We start from the raw sequence: 21,781 nt of genomic DNA, 5'->3' as shown, positions 1-21,781 counted from the left end.
GTTCTAAAATGGATGGAACATACTCAAAAACAGCATGAAGCATTAACATTAATGTCAATGGAAAATCAACAAAAAGCAAATAATTCTTCCACTTATATCAAAAATCTAAACAGGAAGATGGCTGAAATTAAGCTCAAATATAGAAGAGACTACGCAGAGTCTATATTCCTAAAGCAAATTGTTCTAAAATGGATGGAACATACTAAAAAACAGCATGAAGCATTAACATTAATGTCAATGGAAAATCAATGAAAAGCAAATAATTCCTCTACTTATGTCAATAACCAAAACAGGAAGATGGCTGAAATTAAGCTCAAATATAGAAGAGACTACGCAGAGTCTATATTCCTAAAGCAAATTGTCCTAAAATGGATGGAACATACTAAAAAACAGCATGAAGCATTAACATTAATGTCAATGGAAAATCAACGAAAAGCAAATAATTCTTCCACTTATATCAAAAACCTACACAGGAAGATGGCTGAAATTAAGCTCAAATATAGAAGAGACTACGCAGAGTCTATATTCCTAAAGCAAATTGTTCTAAAATGGATGGAACATACTAAAAAACAGCATGAAGCATTAACATTAATGTCAATGGAAAATCAATGAAAAGCAAATAATTCCTCCACTTATATCAAAAACCGACACAGGAAGATGGCTGAAATTAAGCTCAAATATAGAAGAGACTAGGCAGAGTCTATATTCCTAAAGCAAATTGTTCTAAAATGGATGGAACATACTCAAAAACAGCATGAAGCATTAACATTAATGTCAATGGAAAATCAATGAAAAGCAAATAATTCCTCCACTTATATCAATAACCAAAACAAAAAGATGGCTGAAATTAAGCTCAAAGTTAGAAGAGACTACGCAGAGTGTATATTCCTAAAGCAAATTGTCCTAAAATGGATGGAACATACTAAAAAAACAGCATGAAGCATTAACATTAATGTCAATGGAAAATCAATGAAAAGCAAATAATTCCTCCACTTATATCAATAACCAAAACAGGAAGATGGCTGAAATTAAGCTCAAATATAGAAGAGACTACGCAGAGTCTATATTCCTAAAGCAAATTGTTCTAAAATGGATGGGACATACTAAAAAACAGCATGAAGCATTAACATTAATGTCAATGGAAAATCAATGAAAAGCAAATAATTATTCCACTTATATCAAAAACCGACACAGGAAGATGGCTGAAATTAAGCTCAAATATAGAAGAGACTACGCAGAGTCTATATTGCTAAAACAAATTGTCCTAAAATGGATGGAACATACTAAAAAACAGCATGAAGCATTAACATTAATGTCAATGGAAAATCAATGAAAAGCAAATAATTCCTCTACTTATATCAATAACAAAACAGGAAGATGTCTGAAATTAAGCTCAAATATAGAAGAGACTACGCAGAGTCTATATTCCTAAAGCAAATTGTTCTAAAATGGATGGAACATACTCAAAAACAGCATGAAGCATTAACATTAATGTCAATGGAAAATCAAGGAAAAGCAAATAATTCCTCCACTTATATCAATAACCAAAACAGGAAGATGGCTGAAATTAAGCTTAAATATAGAAGAGACTACGCAGAGTCTATATTCCTAAAGCAAATTGTTCTAAAATGGATGGAACATACTCAAAAACAGCATGAAGCATTAACATTACTGTCAATAGAAAATCAATGAAAAGCAAATAATTCCTCCACTTATATCAATAACCTACACAGGAAGATGGTGAAATTAAGCTCAAATATAGAAGAGACTACGCAGAGTCTATATTCCTAAAGCAAATTTTTCTAAAATGGATGGAACATACTCATAAACAGCATGAAGCATTAACATTAATGTCAATGGAAAATCAATGAAAAGCAAATAATTCCTCCACTTATATCAATAACCAAAACAGGAAGATGGCTGAAATTAAGCTCAAATATAGAAGAGACTACGCAGAGTCTATATTCCTAAAGCAAATTGTTCTAAAATGGATGAAACATACTCATAAACAGCATGAAGCATTAACATTAATGTCAATGGAAAATCAATGAAAAGCAAATAATTCCTCCACTTATGTCAAAAACCAAAACAGGAAGATGGCTGAAATTAAGACCAAATGTAGAAGAGACTACGCAGAGTCTATATTCCTAAAACAAATTGTCCTAAAATGGATGGAACATACTAAAAAACAGCATGAAGCATTAACATTAATGTCAATGGAAAATCAATGAAAAGCAAATAATTCCTCAACTTATATCAATAACCAAAACAGGAAGATGGCTGAAATTAAGCTCAAATATAGAAGAGACTACGCAGAGTCTATATTCCTAAAACAAATTGTTCTAAAATGGATGGAACATACTCATAAACAGCATGAAGCATTAACATTAATGTCAATGGAAAATCAATGAAAAGCAAATAATTCCTCCACTTATATCAATAACCAAAACAGGAAGATGGCTGAAATTAAGCTCAAATATAGAAGAGACTACGCAGAGTCTATATTCCTAAAGCAAATTGTTCTAAAATGGATGGAACATACTCAAAAACAGCATGAAGCATTAACATTAATGTCAATGGAAAATCAACAAAAAGCAAATAATTCTTCCACTTATATCAAAAATCTAAACAGGAAGATGGCTGAAATTAAGCTCAAATATAGAAGAGACTACGCAGAGTCTATATTCCTAAAGCAAATTGTTCTAAAATGGATGGAACATACTAAAAAACAGCATGAAGCATTAACATTAATGTCAATGGAAAATCAATGAAAAGCAAATAATTCCTCTACTTATGTCAATAACCAAAACAGGAAGATGGCTGAAATTAAGCTCAAATATAGAAGAGACTACGCAGAGTCTATATTCCTAAAACAAATTGTTCTAAAATGGATGGAACATACTAAAAAACAGCATGAAGCATTAACATTAATGTCAATGGAAAATCAACGAAAAGCAAATAATTCTTCCACTTATATCAAAAACCTACACAGGAAGATGGCTGAAATTAAGCTCAAATATAGAAGAGACTACGCAGAGTCTATATTCCTAAAGCAAATTGTTCTAAAATGGATGGAACATACTAAAAAACAGCATGAAGCATTAACATTAATGTCAATGGAAAATCAATGAAAAGCAAATAATTCCTCCACTTATATCAAAAACCGACACAGGAAGATGGCTGAAATTAAGCTCAAATATAGAAGAGACTAGGCAGAGTCTATATTCCTAAAGCAAATTGTTCTAAAATGGATGGAACATACTCAAAAACAGCATGAAGCATTAACATTAATGTCAATGGAAAATCAATGAAAAGCAAATAATTCCTCCACTTATATCAATAACCAAAACAAAAAGATGGCTGAAATTAAGCTCAAAGTTAGAAGAGACTACGCAGAGTCTATATTCCTAAAGCAAATTGTCCTAAAATGGATGGAACATACTAAAAAACAGCATGAAGCATTAACATTAATGTCAATGGAAAATCAATGAAAAGCAAATAATTCCTCCACTTATATCAATAACCAAAACAGGAAGATGGCTGAAATTAAGCTCAAATATAGAAGAGACTACGCAGAGTCTATATTCCTAAAGCAAATTGTTCTAAAATGGATGGGACATACTAAAAAACAGCATGAAGCATTAACATTAATGTCAATGGAAAATCAATGAAAAGCAAATAATTATTCCACTTATATCAAAAACCGACACAGGAAGATGGCTGAAATTAAGCTCAAATATAGAAGAGACTACGCAGAGTCTATATTGCTAAAACAAATTGTCCTAAAATGGATGGAACATACTCAAAAACAGCATGAAGCATTAACATTAATGTCAATGGAAAATCAATGAAAAGCAAATAATTCTTCCACTTATATCAAAAACCGACACAGGAAGATGTCTGAAATTAAGCTCAAATATAGAAGAGACTACGCAGAGTCTATATTCCTAAAACAAATTGTTCTAAAATGGATGGAACATACTAAAAAACAGCATGAAGCATTAACATTAATGTCAATGGAAAATCAAGGAAAAGCAAATAATTCCTCCACTTATATCAATAACCAAAACAGGAAGATGGCTGAAATTAAGCTCAAATATAGAAGAGACTACGCAGACTCTATATTCCTAAAGCAAATTGTCCTAAAATGGATGGAACATACTCAATAACAGCATGAAGCATTAACATTAATGTCAATGGAAAATCAATGAAAAGCAAATAATTCCTCCACTTATGTCAAAAACCGACACAGGAAGCTGGCTGAAATTAAGCTCAAATATAGAAGAGACTACGCAGAGTCTATATTCCTAAAGCAAATTGTCCTAAAGTCGATGGAACATACTAAAAAACAGCATGAAGCATTAACATTAATGTCAATGGAAAATCAATGAAAAGCAAATAATTCCTCTACTTATATCAAAAACCGACACAGGAAGATGGCTGAAATTAAGCTCAAATATAGAAGAGACTACGTAGAGTCTATATTCCTAAAGCAAATTGTTCTAAAATGGATGGAACATACTAAAAAACAGCATGAAGCATTAACATTAATGTCAATGGAAAATCAATGAAAAGCAAATAATTCCGCCACTTATATCAATAACCAAAACAGGAAGATGGCTGAAATTAAGCTCAAATATAGAAGAGACTACGCAGAGTCTATATTCCTAAAGCAAATTGTCCTAAAATGGATGGAACATACTAAAAAACAGCATGAAGCATTAACATTATTGTCAATGGAAAATCAATGAAAAGCAAATAATTCCTCCACTTATGTCAAAAACCGACACAGGAAGATGGCTGAAATTAAGCTCAAATATAGAAGAGACTACGCAGAGTCTATATTCCTAAAGCAAATTGTCCTAAAGTCGATGGAACATACTCAAAAACAGCATGAAGCATTAACATTAATGTCAATGGAAAATCAATGAAAAGCAAATAATTCCTCCACTTATATCAAAAACCGACACAGGAAAATGGCTGAAATTAAGCTCAAATATAGAAGAGACTACGCAGAGTCTATATTCCTAAAGCAAATTGTCCTAAAATGGATGGAACATACTCAAAAACAGCACGAAGCATTAACATTAATGTCAATGGAAAATCAATGAAAAGCAAATAATTCTTCCTCTTATATCAAAAACCGACATAGGAAGATGGCTAAAATTAAGCTCAAATATAGAAGAGACTACGCAGAGTCTATATTCCTAAAGCAAATTGTCCTAAAATGGATGGAACATACTCAAAAACAGCACGAAGCATTAACATTAAAGTCAATGGAAAATCAATGAAAAGCAAATAATTCCTCCACTTTTATCAAAAACCAAAACAGAAAGATGGCTAAAATTAAGCTCAAATATAGAAGAGACTACGCAGAGTCTATATTCCTAAAGCAAATTGTCCTAAAATGGATGGAACATACTCAAAAACAGCACGAAGCATTAACATTAAAGTCAATGGAAAATCAATGAAAAGCAAATAATTCCTCCCCTTACATCAAAAACCAAAATAGAAAGATGGCTAAAATTAAGCTCAAATATAGAAGCGACTACGCAGAGTCTATATTCCTAAAGCAAATTGTCCTAAAATGGATGGAACATACTCAAAAACTGCACGAAGCATTAACATTAATGTCAATGGAAAATCAATGAAAAGCAAATAATTCCTCCACTTATATCAAAAACCGACACAGGAAGATGGCTGAAATTAAGCTCAAATATAGAAGAGACTACGCAGAGTCTATATTCCTAAAGCAAATTGTTCTAAAATGGATGGAACATACTAAAAAACAGCATGAAGCATTAACATTAATGTCAATGGAAAATCAATGAAAAGCAAATAATTCCTCCACTTATATCAAAAACCATAACAGAAAGATGGCTAAAATTAAGCTCAAATATAGAAGAGACTACGCAGAGTCTATATTCCTAAAGCAAATTGTCCTAAAATGGATGGAACATACTAAAAAACAGCATGAAGCATTAACATTAAAGTCAATGGAAAATCAATGAAAAGCAAATAATTCCTCAACTTATATCAAAAACCAAAACAGAAAGATAACTAAAATTAAGCTCAAATATAGAAGAGACTACGCAGAGTCTATATTCCTAAAACAAATTGTTCTAAAATGGATGGAACATACTCAAAAACAGCACGAAGCATTAACATTAAAGTCATTGGAAAATCAATGAAAAGCAAATAATTCCTCAACTTATATCAAAAACCAAAGCAGAAAGATGGCTAAAATTAAGCTTAAATATAGAAGAGACTACGCAGAGTCTATATTCCTAAAGCAAATTGTCCTAAAATAGATGGAACTTACTCAAAAACAGCACGAAGCATTAACATTAATGTCAATGGAAAATCAGTGAGAAAAATGAATTCGTCCACATATCTGAAAAACTGTAATAAGGAGATGGCTAATAGAAAGCTTATTGCAAAGACATAGTGAAGAGCTTAGAAATGATGTATAGCACGTAGGGTAAATATAGATAGAACATTGTGAAAAGTCAAGTTGTTTCAGCAAACTCCATAATAATGAATAAGTATGTGTATCTTCTTCGAATTACCCAGGGCGCCCCACACGGAGATTATGTGCTTGAAATATCTCACATCTTGGTTTGGAATCTCCAGACTCGATTTAGCACGCAACGTGACTTTTGACCTGATCACGTGATACAGTCTCGTGCTTATGGCAAACCGGACAGGCTCTTTATCCAAGAGTGGACACGTTTAATTGGCATGAGTGATAGTTGTTTTAAAAAGAACTCTTTTGGTGGAAGAGAAAGTTGTGAATATTGTAAAAATACTCTTATAGGACAGTAAGTAGAGGAATTAGTACACGGGATTTGGACTTTTCTTCCACAACCTTTTATTATCAAAATCCAGTTATACAAATATAACACAAATCACTATAGCTTCGGTCCGTAGACCAGTAGATTTCCTTAAATTCAGTTGTTGGTGAATAGAATGTCCCAGGACCCAGTCGCAGGCAAGAGGAAAGGATATGTGTCTTTCAGGTCCCAGGTGCATCCAAAAGACAGGTTAGAGTGAACTTTAGGGTCCAGGTGCAGCTAAGGGACAGGTTAGGGTGAATCTCAGGGCCCAGTCACAGCCGAGAGAGTGAAAGGAATCCTCAGGGCCTAGTCACAGCCAAGAGGAAAGGATAGGTGTCTCCCAGGGCCCAGGCGCAGCCAAGGGAAATGTAGGTAATCTCAAGGCCCAGTCACAGCCAGGAGAATGGTATAAGATAGCTTTCGAGGCCCAATACAGTTAGGAGAAGTCAGATAAGGTGACCAGTCCTAGCCGATTGATGCCGTTGAAGGTTCTGCGGCGTCTTTTATACTTTCTTCGTGGGTGGCGGCGCTAGTGATCCTCTTAGATCATGTGTCCTGTTGGCAATGATGACGCTTGTCGTCTGCTTGCTCATAGTAGTAGTACTAGAAAAGAAACACGTGGTCTTGTTGACAATTATGGAGCCTGTGTAGGATATAACAATATTTATATATACATCTTTATAGTCGTTTAGATTTAAAAGACTTCATGTAGTTTATTTACCGGTCACCCAGGTGTTGCTGTCTCCATACTTATTTAGAGAAGGCTTTTACTCCCACGAGCTGAGTTGGAAGTTTTCATTAAAAAAAGATAAAGAAAGGAAGAAACTACTGCCTGAGACTAAGATTTCATTAAACGTGAATTATGTAAGGTTATGATTATTACACTGAGCATTTAAAAATAGTTAACAAAGTATACTATGCGGAAACTAATTAAATCATTAGTTGATTTTCTTATGCATTCCAGGGTTGATAATATATTATCCGAAGAGGCTTACATATATATAACATATTTTACTGCAAATTCTTGTACACGAAAAGTTCTGATTAGTGACAGAAACATGTGTTATTAGAAATATACATTTTCTCCTGTCAAGAGAATGTATATGAAAGAAAAAGAGGTGAAAAGAAAGAACTTAGAAGTGTATTATTTATGTTCTGGAATTCTGTTCCAGGAATTCTACAAAACCTGCTAGACTGTCCATTCATCTATATCTAAAATAATTGTGATTAGATTTATGTTATCTGTTTGCATTAGAAATATAAATTAACAATAAACTGCAGTTAATTTTAATATTTGTGTTCCTTTTCATAGATTGCTTTCCCATGCCATGAAAGATCACATTGTTAGAGTAGCAAATGAAGCAGAATTTATATTGAACAGGATGAGAGCGGACGACGTTCTGAAACATGCCGACTTTGAGGTAAGATTATTGGTAAGAAGCCTGTAGTATTCGCAGATTAAAATGGCAGTCACAGCTATCACCGTGATTACGAACACAGTGAATTCTGTCAAACATTTTTTTAACTTGCGTGACAGGATTAGGGTGTTGCGTAGTCTAGTGATTAGAGCGTTAACTCATGTCCCTGTGGTCCCAGGTTCGATTCTCTTCCGGTGCACCCCAATTTTTGACATGCACCCAGCACCGTGAATCAAACTATTAAGACGTAATATAGTCTATGCAAGGATAACCATAGGACAGGTAGTATAGAGCTGGTAATTAGGCATTAAAGGCATGATATATATATATATATATATATATATATATATATATATATATATATATATATATATATATATATATATATATATAAACAGATTTATTGGAATTATGCGTAACAAAGTGTATACAAATTTTAACCATCACCAAGGTGCCTAAATGAAATGAATAATAGTATTATGATTCTTATGAGGTTCGCATTCTCGCTTTCATGTTAAGACTCTCTTGTGTGAATTTCACTATGGTAACCAACAGAGTTCTTATCAGCGTACTTACAATATGATGATGTCCATTGCAAACAGAATCTGCACAGCACTTTCCGAAACCACTAATCTCCGTTTCGAGTAAACGCGAGTAGTCATCGAGAAGCATATGGTTGATAGACATTTGACGATTTAACTAAATTGTCTAAGGTTTATATAGTTGTTTCCTTGCACTTTCATTTATACTATTCGCGGAACTGAAAGTTGAAACTAGGATTGTTTATGAAGTGATTTCGATTTCACTTTTCTAAAACCTTCCGTGTTTTCAAACAAAACATGTTGTCACTGCTATTTTAAAATGATTTCACTCTCCTATATTGTCTTTAATATTTGGAGGTAACCTGTTTACTATATACTTTAGTTTAAAATCTCAAAATGAGGAATGTCTTACTATGTAGTCCCGTGAATAAAAGACGGCACGGTCACTAAGTCCAAAAAATTCCTGATACCTCTGTTAGAGATGAGCGGCGCGACGCGCTGACCACGTGTCCGTCTCTGGATTGGACTTAGTTCCGTCAGTCACTAACAGATGACGTTGGAACAGGCTGAGACTCATGAACGGTTAGTTAGCTGGTTTGACAGAATTCTCTGTCTTCAGTATCATAACAGATTTTTTAAGAATTAAACTTTAAAATTAATGAATTGTGAGTGTGCTTTTCTATTGTTGACTTCTAAATCGAGATGTTCGACATATGCACACACTATACAAATGTTTTCAGACAGAAATTCAGTGAGAACTAAGATATATCAACAAATTTTGACGTAAGTCTATTGTTTATGTCAATATACAGTATATACACATTAGTATAACACGCAGTGTTCAAAGTGGGCCAAGAAGAGTATCCAAATGGATCTAACCTATATATTTCTTTAATTTCTGGTTATACTAGGGTATAATTTTCTGCATAATCCAAAAGTAAGTAAAAAAAAAAAAAAAAAATAGCAGTAGACAATTCATAATTTTAAAAAGTAGAGGATACCATTCGAGCACTTGGCATGAAGAACTTCATGGAGAAGTTCAGCATGAAGAACTTCTAGTAAACAGGAAAAAAGGATATGGTATTAGAGATTGCATAAACAGTTGGTGTAAATGACTTAATGTCGTAATAGAATGCATATTAATAATAAGAATAAAAATTTGTACTGATTGAAAAAATGTACTTCCTGTTCTCACTGCACATTCTTAAAGAAAATGGTGAATATAACAAGAGGTCATTGAAACGTAGCGTCCGTACGTTATTTTAATATTTGGTTGCTTCAGTGAGTACAAAAATGTACTTCTATTATTAATTAGTTTAAATGTTATTTTAAAAATCATTTACAAGCAGTAGAGTATTTTGAAAATCACTTACAATCTACAATTCAAAGGGAATAGGAACGACATATGCGTCAGAAAGTAATACCATATCTTCTGGAGTGGCATAAAGATCAGCATTAGAACCAGTACTTATCTTCTTAATTTTTATCAACAATTTCGAACTTCGTTGTCTTAAATTATTTTCGCTGATGACACAAGCTTAGCTTTTTCAGTCAATAATGAACAGGAAATGAATTTTAAAATTAAGAAATCAAAAATAACTAAATAAATAACGCAGTGGTTTCAACAGAACAAACTCAAAGTAAATACAGATAAAACAATAGCAGTAAACTTCTATTATGTAAGAAGAAGTCTAAAGTCATACATTAGATATGGTATATTTTGGAAAAACAATACAGCTAGTAAATGTGTTTTTATTACAAAATATAGACATTAAAAAAAAGTAAGTAAAAGTAAGTTATTCGTTTAAAGGACTATTTTTAAAAATTCCTCAAAATTCAATTTTTCAATCACTATATGTACATTGGGGCAAAGGTAAGGTATTCGTTTAAAGGAATATTTTTAAAAATTCCTCAAAATTCAATTTTTCTATCACTATATGTACATGTTCTTCATATTTTGATTTTTGCTGAAGAAAACTGAACATTGTTTCACAACTTAATATAAATAAAACATTCATACAGTATTAGTGAAATAAGTTTTCTATGTACTATCTCATAGTGCATTATTATATAAGCAACGTGCAAGGTATATGGCAATAGAATACGCAACAATTCACTAAACAAAATTAAATCAATAAAAAGAACGAAAACATTTAGAAAGGTAATTAAAGAATTTCTGCTTTATCATTATTTTTATTCTGTAAGTTAAAACTTAATTGGAAAATGTGAAACAGAATTATATGTTACCGTTGCTTGTACGATAATACTGCTATCGACATATACTTGTAGCAATATTTTATATGTGTATTAGTAGTGAAAGTAGTAATTATGCTCTTAGATTGCGACTACATGACGTATTCGAACCATGCGTGTAGTATATACCCTTGTATTCAATGTGTGACAAAGGATAAAAAATGCAAGTATAAAAACCACATATTACTATTTTTTTAAGGAAAAGGATGGTTAAAATACACTCATTTTGCGCTTATTGTAAGACAATATTCAAAACCAACGTAGCTAATCAGATCATTTTTAGTGAAACAAAATAATTCGATTGAGGGCTGATGTACATATATAATAAAATTACTACTAATATTTTCAATTTTGTTTATAAGCTGACATCTTTATTTTCAGTCTCAATGTGCTCAAACTTTACTTGATCGTAAAGAAGAAGAAAGAATGTGTGATCACTTGATAACAGCAGCTCGACGGAGGGACAACGTGATAGCCAGTCGATTGCTAGAAAAGGTTATCAACATCATGTCCAATAAACATGGAGCTTGGGGACATATGGATGCCAACCAGTCAAAGTAAGACATTTTATAGACAAGCAAGTTCATTAATTTAGTTACGTTATTTATCAATACCTCATTTTCCACGAAACAGAAAATATCGAAGTTTAGTTCTAGATCAATTTATTGCTTGGAAACTATCTTAAGAGAAAAAATCAGTGTCTTAAAGCTTTCTTTTTTTCGATGATAATTGTTTAAAGAACATTTTATAATGTAATTTTCAGTACTTTAATCATCATCTTCATTCTAAGTATTCTGCCATTATTGGCAGGTTACTTGCCGCAACTGAGAAGGTTCCATGCTCCACGGTCTTCCGCTAACCTCTTCGTCTTCACGCATGACTCTTCTGTTTTGATATCGTCCATTAATTGTAGTCTCCTTCAACCTCTCCCTCTCTTTCTTCCACCATACCCTCTAGCATGTCTCTCATGATACAATTCCTTCTTAACCAATCCCACCAGTTTCTCTTTCTCTTCTTAATAATATCTAAAATTGTTCTTGTCTTCCCCACTATTTCTAAGACTCTCTCATTCGTTTTCCCTCGATCCAGCTAATTCTCTCCATTCTTCTCCACACCCACATTTCGAAAGCTTTCATTCATTTTTCATCATTTTTGTGTAATGTCCATGTTCTGTCCGATACAGAACAATACTCCACACGAAGCATTTTATGAGTCTTTTTCTCAGTTCCTTATTCAAGGTTCCACAAAATAGTATTTTCTTCCTCCTAAAGGCTTTTGTCGCCATTCCTATCCTTGCTTTTATTTCACGTTCACATTTCATATCATCACTAATAATACTATCCAGGTATCGAAAACTGTTCTATTTTCTTCCGTCCTACTTCTATGTTTGACACCAACCGCTTCGTTCCAATCACCATGGCTTTTGTCTTTTTCATATTTATTTTCACCCCATATTCTTCACAGTTCTTCCTCAATTTTTTCTAACATATTATTGATTTTCTCTTCAGATTTCGCAACAAGTGTCATAGCGTACTTTAATAGATTTAAGTATTTCTCAAATCAGAAAGCACGGTGTATCAATGGCACCTCTGGTGCGAGGGAACCAGATTTAATCCCCAGCCACGCGAGTTTGTGCCAGCATCATGTCCATGGGTTTTCTAAAAGTTCTCCTGTTTTCTCTTCATTCTCATTTCACCAATTACAGTGGATTCTTCTTAATTCGAAGTCCAAGGGGACACGAAAAAACTTCGAATTATCCAAAATTGGAATTATTCAACAACATTCATTTTCACATATATAACAACAAACAAACCAAAGTACTGTGCATCAAAAACATATTCATATGGTGTAGACTACCTTTAAAGCAGTTGCGTGATCGAATACCGCAAACTAACAAACGACATTGACTCTACATAATTCAAACTACGTGTACAATGGATAATATATTTACGTACAACACTACAACATACATTGAATACCTCAAACAATTAAATACCAGTAATAATTTGAATATTTTGTTCTCACTTTTAAGAAGTCGTAAACATCACTTGCTTAAATTTGATTGTTTTTGTACGGTCAATAAATCTTGAATTTCATGTATTGCGTGGAATACGATATTAATAAGATTTGGTTGACTTTATCAATAATTCATCTTAAATTTTCAACCAATTCTGAAACAAGATGAGATTGGCACACGTTCTCTATCTTTGCTTCTTCCCCAACTCACCTTCATCTTTATCATTACATAAATATTTCTATTTATCTTTTGTATTACTCTTCCCTATGTCTGCATCTGGATAACTGAAAACACGTTAAAACTGTATTTCTCTGTTTACATCTGTCCAACATTAAAAATTTTCAACTGTATTTACTTCGAATTATCCAAAACATATGCTCAAAAGTTCGATTTATCCACCATTTTTTACTATTGTTTTCAATACAGTTTTCAAGGGGAATGGACTTCTGTTCGAATTATCCAAGTTCGAATTAACGAGACTCCACTGTATTCAATAATCATTCACTTTTATTAATTATCTGTTTCCTTTAGTCTAAAGGACATAGCATAGTACGTTATTACTTCTCAAATAACTGAAAAAGTTGTGACAATTTCTGTCGTTGTAGTGTTCTTCAAACAAAACAATAAGTAGAAAGGAAAAGAAAAACAAAATCATTTAACAACTATAACTTTTATAATAATAGAGATGGGTTTTGATAATCAACGAACTTTAAAAAGTTCTTTACTAAATTCTCTCTCTCTCTCTCTCTCTGTGTGTGTGTGTGTGTGTGTGTGTGTGTTTTTTTTTTTTTTTTTTTTTTTTTTAAGTTATATTTGCGAATTTGTCAATTTTGAGCCCTCCGTTCAATAGAGCATCAGAAACTATCTAAAGAAGCGATGGAATTGTTGGCGTCACTGAGATATTAACCTAAAAAGTTCCGATTTCGGGAGATTGAAGGAGCCATATCTCGGGAACCGTAAGTCATAGAGAGATGATAGTTTGCGAATTTTTCAATTTTGAGCCCTTCATTTTGAGCATGTATCTTCGTAAAACAACATATCGTAAATCGTTTTCACAGAACTCTTGAACAAAACATGTGGCAAAAATTTAGTACTCAGAGAAATTATAAATGGTTAGATATATTACAAGAATTATTTAATGGGTATAATAATAAAGTACTAGAACAATTGGTATAAAGCGTGTAGAAAGTAATGAGAAAAATTATTTCTTTTTAAGTTCGTTCAGGCAATGTTCTTGGAGCATTCTCAACTAGTTTATTTCTGCTTTGATTTTCCATTCATAGTTAACAACGTAATAATTTTTTGAAACATCTTTGTTGTGTCAACAATTGTATTATTTAAATAATGTAATTGCTTCAGTAGTTCTGGCATCGAGAATTACTATAGGTGTTTCAGACATAAGCAGAAGAAATCTAAAATTAAGTGAAACATCAACAAATATCTTACATTTCAGATTGACCAAAAAGTATTGAGCCTTTGAAGGTCAAGATTGAGAGTGCATTTATCGTGATTTGAAAATAATATTATGAAACTACATATCCATCATTTTGTTCGATAACCTTCTGTTGTTTTTCCGGCAATATCATAATTCCGTCGCTGTAGAGCTTCTGTGGTTTCTGGTCTAAATATGTTTTCACGTAGTTTTCACGGGTTTCTTTTAAAACTATTAGGTTAATAGATTCAAAGAGCTAAAGATTTTTGAAACTAGCTTTCATCTTTAGTAGATATGTATGATTATCTAACAATTAATAGAGTTTTGTCTCTTTCTAACTGAACACGCTTTGTTTATTATTATTTAAGGCTTGAGTTTTGGAAGTTGGACGTGTGGGAGGATGACGCACGTCGAAGGAAAAGATTTGTTCATAATCCTTTGGGTTCCAGCCACCCTGAAGCTACGCTTAAAGCTGCCATAGAACATGGAGCTCCAGAAGATGCAATATTACAGGTAAACTAATTTTTATTACCTGCAGCGAACAATATAAATAATGTACAGTTATTATAATTGTGGTGTTAACTTATCGTTAACATTAATTCCTAGAATTACGAGGACTCTTCCGAAAGTTCGTGAATTTGCAGCATTTTTCCGTTACTTTGGAGATTAGTAATATTTCTAGGGAGATAATAGTTTTTCTTATTTGCTCTATGAGTTAAAGCAACATATAACATACAGCTAGAACACAGGACCACGCCACTGGTCCTGGTCATTAGCAGACAAGTAATCATAATTAAATTGTATGTAAAGCTATGCGAAAGAGGTTGAGAAACTTTTCGGATGATTCAAGAAGTCTATGGGAAGGTTGGGAAGGTTAACAGTATTCATAAAATGATAGCATTGTAAGGACGGGAACTGCAATATCTGCAATATTCGGCGTGGATCAAGGAGCGAGCGTCAATCTGCATCTGAGAGCAGAAGTTGAAAAACGTTTTGAATGATTCAAGAATCGTATGAGGGAAAACTTTGGAAAGGTCAGCCATATTCAAGAAGTGAAAGGATTTCAAAGACAGCGAAAATGTAGTATTGGAATGGATCAAGAAACGAGCGTCAATCAGCATCTGTGAGTAGAGATCGAGAAGCATTTTGGATGATTCAAGAAGCGTATGCGGAAAAAGCTTTGGAAAGGCCAGTCATATTCAAGAGGGAAAGGGTTTAAATGACGGCAAATGCAGTATTAGGAATGAATCAAGGAACGAGCGTCAATCAGCATCTGTGAGTAGAGATCGAGAAGCGTTTGGGATGATTCAAGAAGCGTATGCGGAAAAAGCTTTGGAAAAGTCAGTCATATTCAAGAGGTGAAAGGGTTTAAACGACGGCAAATGCAGTATTGGGAATGAATCAAGGAACGAGCGTCAATCAGCATCTGTGAGTAGAGATCGAGAAGCATTTTGGATGATTCAAGAAGCGTATGCGGAAAAAGCTTTGGAAAGGTCAGTCATATTCAAGAGGTGAAAGGGTTTAAACGACGGCAAATGCAGTATTGGGAATGAATCAAGGAACGAGCGTCAATCAGCATCTGTGAGTAGAGATCGAGAAGCATTTTGGATGATTCAAGAAGCGTATGCGGAAAAAGCTTTGGAAAGGTCAGTCATATTCAAGAGGTGAAAAGGTTTAAACGACGGCAAATGCAGTATTGGGAATGAATCAAGGAACGAGCGTCAATCAGCATCTGTGAGTAGAGATCGAGAAGCATTTTGGATGATTCAAGAAGCGTATGCGGAAAAAGCTTTGGAAAGGTCAGTCATATTCAAGAGGTGAAAGGGTTTAAACGACGGCAAATGCAGTATTGGGAATGAATCAAGGAACGAGCGTCAATCAGCATCTGTCAGTAGAGACCGAGAAGCATTTTGGGTGATTCAAGAAGCGTTTGCGGAAAAAGCTTTGGAAAGGTCAGTCATATTCAAGAGGTGAAAGGGTTTAAACGACGGCAAATGCAGTATTGGGAATGAATCAAGGAACGAGCGTCTATCAGCATCTGTGAGTAGAGATCGAGAAGCATTTTGGATGATTCAAGAAGCGTATGCGGAAAAAGCTTTGGAAAGGTCAGTCATATTCAAGAGGTGAAAGGGTTTAAACGACGGCAAATGCAGTATTGGGAATGAATCAAGGAACGAGCGTCAATCAGCATCTGTGAGTAGAAATCGAGAAGCATTTTGGGTGATTCAAGAAGCGTATGCGGAAAAAGCTTTGGAAAGGTCAGTCATATTCAAGAGGTGAAAGGGTTTAAACGACGGCAAATGCAGTATTGGGAATGAATCAAGGAACGAGCGTCAATCAGCATCTGTGAGTAGAGATCGAGAAGCATTTTGGATGATTCAAGAAGCATATGCGAAAAAAGCTTTGGAAAGGTCAGTCATATTCAAGAGGTGAAAGGGTTTAAACGACGGCAAATGCAGTATTGGGAATGAATCAAGGAACGAGCGTCAATCAGCATCTGTGAGTAGAGATCGAGAAGCATTTTGGATGATTCAAGAAGCGTTTGCGGAAAAAGCTTTGGAAAGGTCAGTCATATTCAAGAGGTGAAAGGGTTTAAACGACGGCAAATGCAGTATTGGAAATGAATCAAGGAACGAGCATCAATCAGCATCTGTGAGTAGAGACCGAGAAGCATTTTGGGTGATTCAAGAAGCTTATGATGAAAAACTTTGAAAACATCAGTTATACTGAAGAGGTGAAAGGACTATAAAGACAACAAATGCAGTATTAGGAATGGATCAAGGAGCGAACGTCAATCAGCATCTGTCAGTAGAGTTCGAGAAACGTTCTAGGTGATTGAAGAAGCGTATGAGAAGAAGCTGTGGAAAACTTTGCCATATTCAACGGTGAAAGGGTTTTAAAAACTCAAATGCAATATTGGAAATGGATCATGGAACAAGTGTCAATCAGCATCTATGAGTAGCGATCGAGAAACATTTCGGATGATTATGAATCGTGCTAGGAAGAAACTTTAGAAATCTTGCCCATATTCAAGGGTGAAAGCGTTTAAAGAATGGGAAATGCAGTATTCAGGATGGATCAAGGAGCGAGCGTCAATCAGCATCTGTCAATATAGGTCGAGAAACATTTCGGACGATTCAACAAGCGTATGGGGAAGGAACTTTGGGAAGGTCGTTCATATTCAAGAGGTGAAAGCGTTTTAGAGACGGCAAACCCAGTACTCGAGATGAATTAAAATGTGAACGTCAATCAACAAGGTCGAGAAACATTTCGGATGGTTGAAGAAACATGTGTGAAAGAAGTTTTGAAACAATAGTCCGTAATCAACGAGTGAAAGCGTTTTAAGGACGGCAAATGCAGTATTCTGGATGGATATGACGCGAGCGTTAGATAACGAGCATCCGTGAATAGAGAAAACAAACTTATACGTTGTGAAGGCAGAGACGATACTGTTAAGACAATAGACACACATCGGTTCGTGTTCTGAAAGCTAAGATTAATGTTGCTAAAGCAATACGTCGTAACTTTAAGCTTCACACATAAATGAAGAGAAAGATGAAAAGAAGGAAATTGAATCCAAATAAGGAGGCCACATCTACTATATTAAACAAATATTCCTTAAGTGGTGCAAAAGACGTGTCTTAGACGTTAGTATAGATTATAAAGACCGTTGTGTTAAAGAGGTTACCACTCGAACTTTCTAGGTGGCTCAAATTCAGAATAATGAGCTCAATTTCGGAATCCATCGTGGATAGTAAAGTATAGGAATTAGTCTTCAATGTGGAACAGTTGCGGTTTTCAGTATATGTATTTTCAAATTTTGTCTCCTGAAATCGAGAATATATACATATTTGGGATCAGGTAACTCGAATATTATTAAAGTTAGACAAACAGTGTTATGTATCGTACAGAAAGCCATACTATTCTGTCCAATATTATTAGAATCCCGATTCTTAAAGAACTGTGTAAAGGATTTTCCTGCTGTTTATCTCATCAATACGTCATCATACGTCATCAAAACGTGATCAGAACTCGAAGTACAGTTTTTTTTTTTTTTTTTTTTTTGTAGCTCTCTAAGAATAATGGATTTATATAGGATGATTATTTTTACCTTAAGAGATATCATGCTGCGTGCTGTTTAAACCTGAATTATTTAGTGAGCTATTTAGACGCGAAATACAACTTTTAATATTTTAGATGCCACTAACTCTGAAACTAAACGATTTCTGATCCACGTTACATAAAACTTTTTCGCTTACTTGAGGCAATAATACCCGCGCAGGCAATAATATCTTGTAGCTGCTTTTAGAAAAGTTTATCAGATGTCTCGTCAGTGAGAAATATTTACTATTGCATTTTAGCAGTGAAAAAAGACCGACTGTATGAAAATTCATTTTAAAGTACGTACTTTTCTTAAACATAATAAAATTAGGGGAATATTATTCAATACTGTTTCAAAACTAGATATAAGTGTACTGGAAACAAAACGAAATTGATAAATGTTTCGTAGGGAACAAGGGTATGGTGGTCTTATGATTCCTAGAACATTCTGATTAATAAAAGTAGTTCTCTCACCTGAAAAAATTTGAGAAAAATTGCAATATAGTATTAACTGATATGTAGTAACATTACCAAGGCAATAGAAAGGAGATTTCGGTCATTTTTTTTCTTTCTTTTTAAATTGAATGAGCATTTAATGGAGTACCAGCAATTACTGGAATTGATAGTGTAGAATCGCTCGTACAATCAATGATATTGCATTCCCCGTTCTTCTTGTGTTCTTCCAGGCTCGTGAGGAGTTCCATGCTCACTTAGCTGCCACTCGTACACAGCAACAGCAAATCCAATCAAGTGACTTGATGGATGATAGTGAGCTTATGGCAGATGATCGAGATTTGGACGTCGACCTTACAGGTAAGATGTAATATAATTATATGCTCCAATTAATCTCTCTTGAATTTCCCTTACAACTCCGATTGCCGTTAAGTAGGACTACTGTAGAGGCAAAAGGTTAATGTCTACATATACGATGTATAGAATGATCTTAAGCTTAAACGAAATGAGTTATTAGTAAGCAGGTTCAGTTTAAAAATACATATTTTGTTAAGTGAACCACGTTTTACTGAAGAGTATTTTTGGAAAGTTTTAAAACGTGCCAAGATGACTCCCGTCTAGTTTCACTTCACTCCCTTCTAATGTCACTAGTACCCGCCAATGCGATTGCAAATGGAATACAAACTGGGTAAGTCTTACTGGCAAAAGGATATATAATATATGTGTGGATGGATGGATGGATCTTATTTACTTACTTACTTACAAGCCAATCGTACCTTCCAATGAGTTTTAGATTTTTTACGCCTATCATGACATTAAGTTAGGTTATCTAAATAAAATATTCAAAGTGTCTTCCATCATGTCTAATACATAAATTCCATCCTTTAAGCAAAGAACATATTGCATGACTATTGTTGAATGATAATTTATTAAATTCAGTAGTAAATGTTCTTTTAAATTCTATAGATCAGTATTTTTTCTTTCAGAAAAAACTTTACCTTTCATGATTTCCCAAATGGAAACGATTTTTGGCTCACACTGTAGTTTAAAATAATTATATCCATTTTTCTTCATATTTCTTCGAAAAACCAAACTATGTTTTTTATTATTTTTTTTAAATCATGAAATCCTATAGCTATTCAATATTACTGCAAATTCATGAAGCAATTCTCTCCTGTTTTGACATTTTACGTATCTGTATTCCTTGATTCCAAGCTTTCCCCTCAGGATGAAATTGGGAAAGTACTTATTCAGTGCAACTTTCTAGGATTTATGGTAATTTGAATCATCATGATAATTAAGCACCTTGGAAGTAATATCTTTATCAAAACTGAAAAATAATATATATATAACTATAAAAAAAAAACATTTTCAACAGAGAGAGAGAAAAAAAACTACATTCTAAAACCAGTAAATCCTGTAAGATTTTAAACTTTTTTATGTTAAGAATGCGAGGAATCCAAAGTATACTCTCACCTAAATAGTTATTTTTTCATATAATTTTGCATTTATGGGGTATGTTTGCTATATATTTAAAACTTAGGTATCATAATTATTGGCAATGTCGCACAAGTTGTTTCAATCAGTTCGCAGCGCCTAGAGTTTTAAACACATTTGTGTGATTTCACCAATTCTTCGATTATTATTCGCTTTCCCGTATCATCCATTTGCTTGAACACAGCACAAGTTCATAATTTTAACGCATTAATTGTAGGAATATTTCAGTTTCGTACTTCGTTCAGTATGCTAACGTTTTAATTCAGAATTTAAAAAAGAAATACATAATAGCTACTTTCTAAGACAAAGCATTTGAACTACACGAAGGCGAATTTATTTCTTTGCGCCCTCTATTTCGAAACAAGTTTACGATACCTCAAGTAAACTACAGTAAATTGTACTAATTTATTATTTCGTCTCGTGTACGTCATCAGGATCAACTAATATAGTTGTCTACTTTTGAAACTCCAGCTTTAGATAAAGGACACAGATCTCTCTCTAATTCTCTGTACTACTTACCACGCTTTCTTACTCATTATGATATTCTGATATACCGAGTTTCAGATCAGAACCAGTTGCCGTCTTTTTTTAAACAAATCATCTGTTCTAACTACCTCAGATTCTTATCATCTTGCTTTCTCCGATTTCCGGTATTGAGAATTACTCAATTTATATAAATCACAAAATTACACAGCTTCACTCTTTAACAATAGATTGTCGTTGCTTGGCTGCCGAAGATTGCATTGTTGCTTTCTCATCATACTTGAAGTTTATTAAGGCATCATTATTGTCGACAGTAAAATAAGTTTCATGTTTCAATTGTTGCTTACCAATTACTGTAGTGCATGTACTGTTTGTTACAGTTCGCAATAGCAAGCAATATATCTGTAAAAGAAGGTTGTTTCACTATGTTGCATCTGAATTGATGATAAAGATCCCACACAACATATGAATTCATCTTTTTTACTTTTAAACCCCTACCTAAAGAAAAATATGTTTCAAAATTTCACATAATAGTGAAACGTACTAGGTTAAAATTACGTACTAGGTTCAGGGGCGTAAATAAGGACCCCGCGTTGCGGGAAGGCCCCAAGCCATCAGGGGCCTCCAAATCATGAAATGGGACGTAGAGAAGGGGCCCTACCCCACGTTGTCTGCGGAAGGGCCCCCAAGCTTTTAGTTACGCCACTGACTAGGTTAAAAGCCGTTGTCCCTTACAAGTATATCTTCTT

At 33.8% G+C, this 21,781-nt stretch overlaps 1 protein-coding gene across 8 annotated transcripts in view; it reads left to right on the top strand.

Moving 5' to 3' along the window:
- The window catches only part of rg (A kinase anchor protein rugose), a 1,617,632-nt gene that overhangs the window by 904,379 nt on the left and 691,472 nt on the right, over window positions 1-21,781 (top strand). For all 8 annotated transcript variants that reach the window (XM_081738911.1, XM_081738906.1, XM_081738912.1 and 5 more), the window contains 4 exons: window positions 8,149-8,257; window positions 11,431-11,606; window positions 14,867-15,011; window positions 19,286-19,412. In XM_081738911.1, coding sequence (XP_081595037.1) covers window positions 8,149-8,257; window positions 11,431-11,606; window positions 14,867-15,011; window positions 19,286-19,412 — 557 coding nt within the window. The remainder of the gene's footprint in view (window positions 1-8,148; window positions 8,258-11,430; window positions 11,607-14,866; window positions 15,012-19,285; window positions 19,413-21,781) is intronic.

The sequence above is a fragment of the Thermobia domestica genome, chromosome 14, assembly GCF_964235325.1.
Source record: "Thermobia domestica chromosome 14, izTheDome1.hap1.1, whole genome shotgun sequence".
Classification (NCBI taxonomy): domain Eukaryota; kingdom Metazoa; phylum Arthropoda; class Insecta; order Zygentoma; family Lepismatidae; genus Thermobia; species Thermobia domestica.
This window is presented reverse-complemented; position numbering and strand designations above follow the sequence as displayed.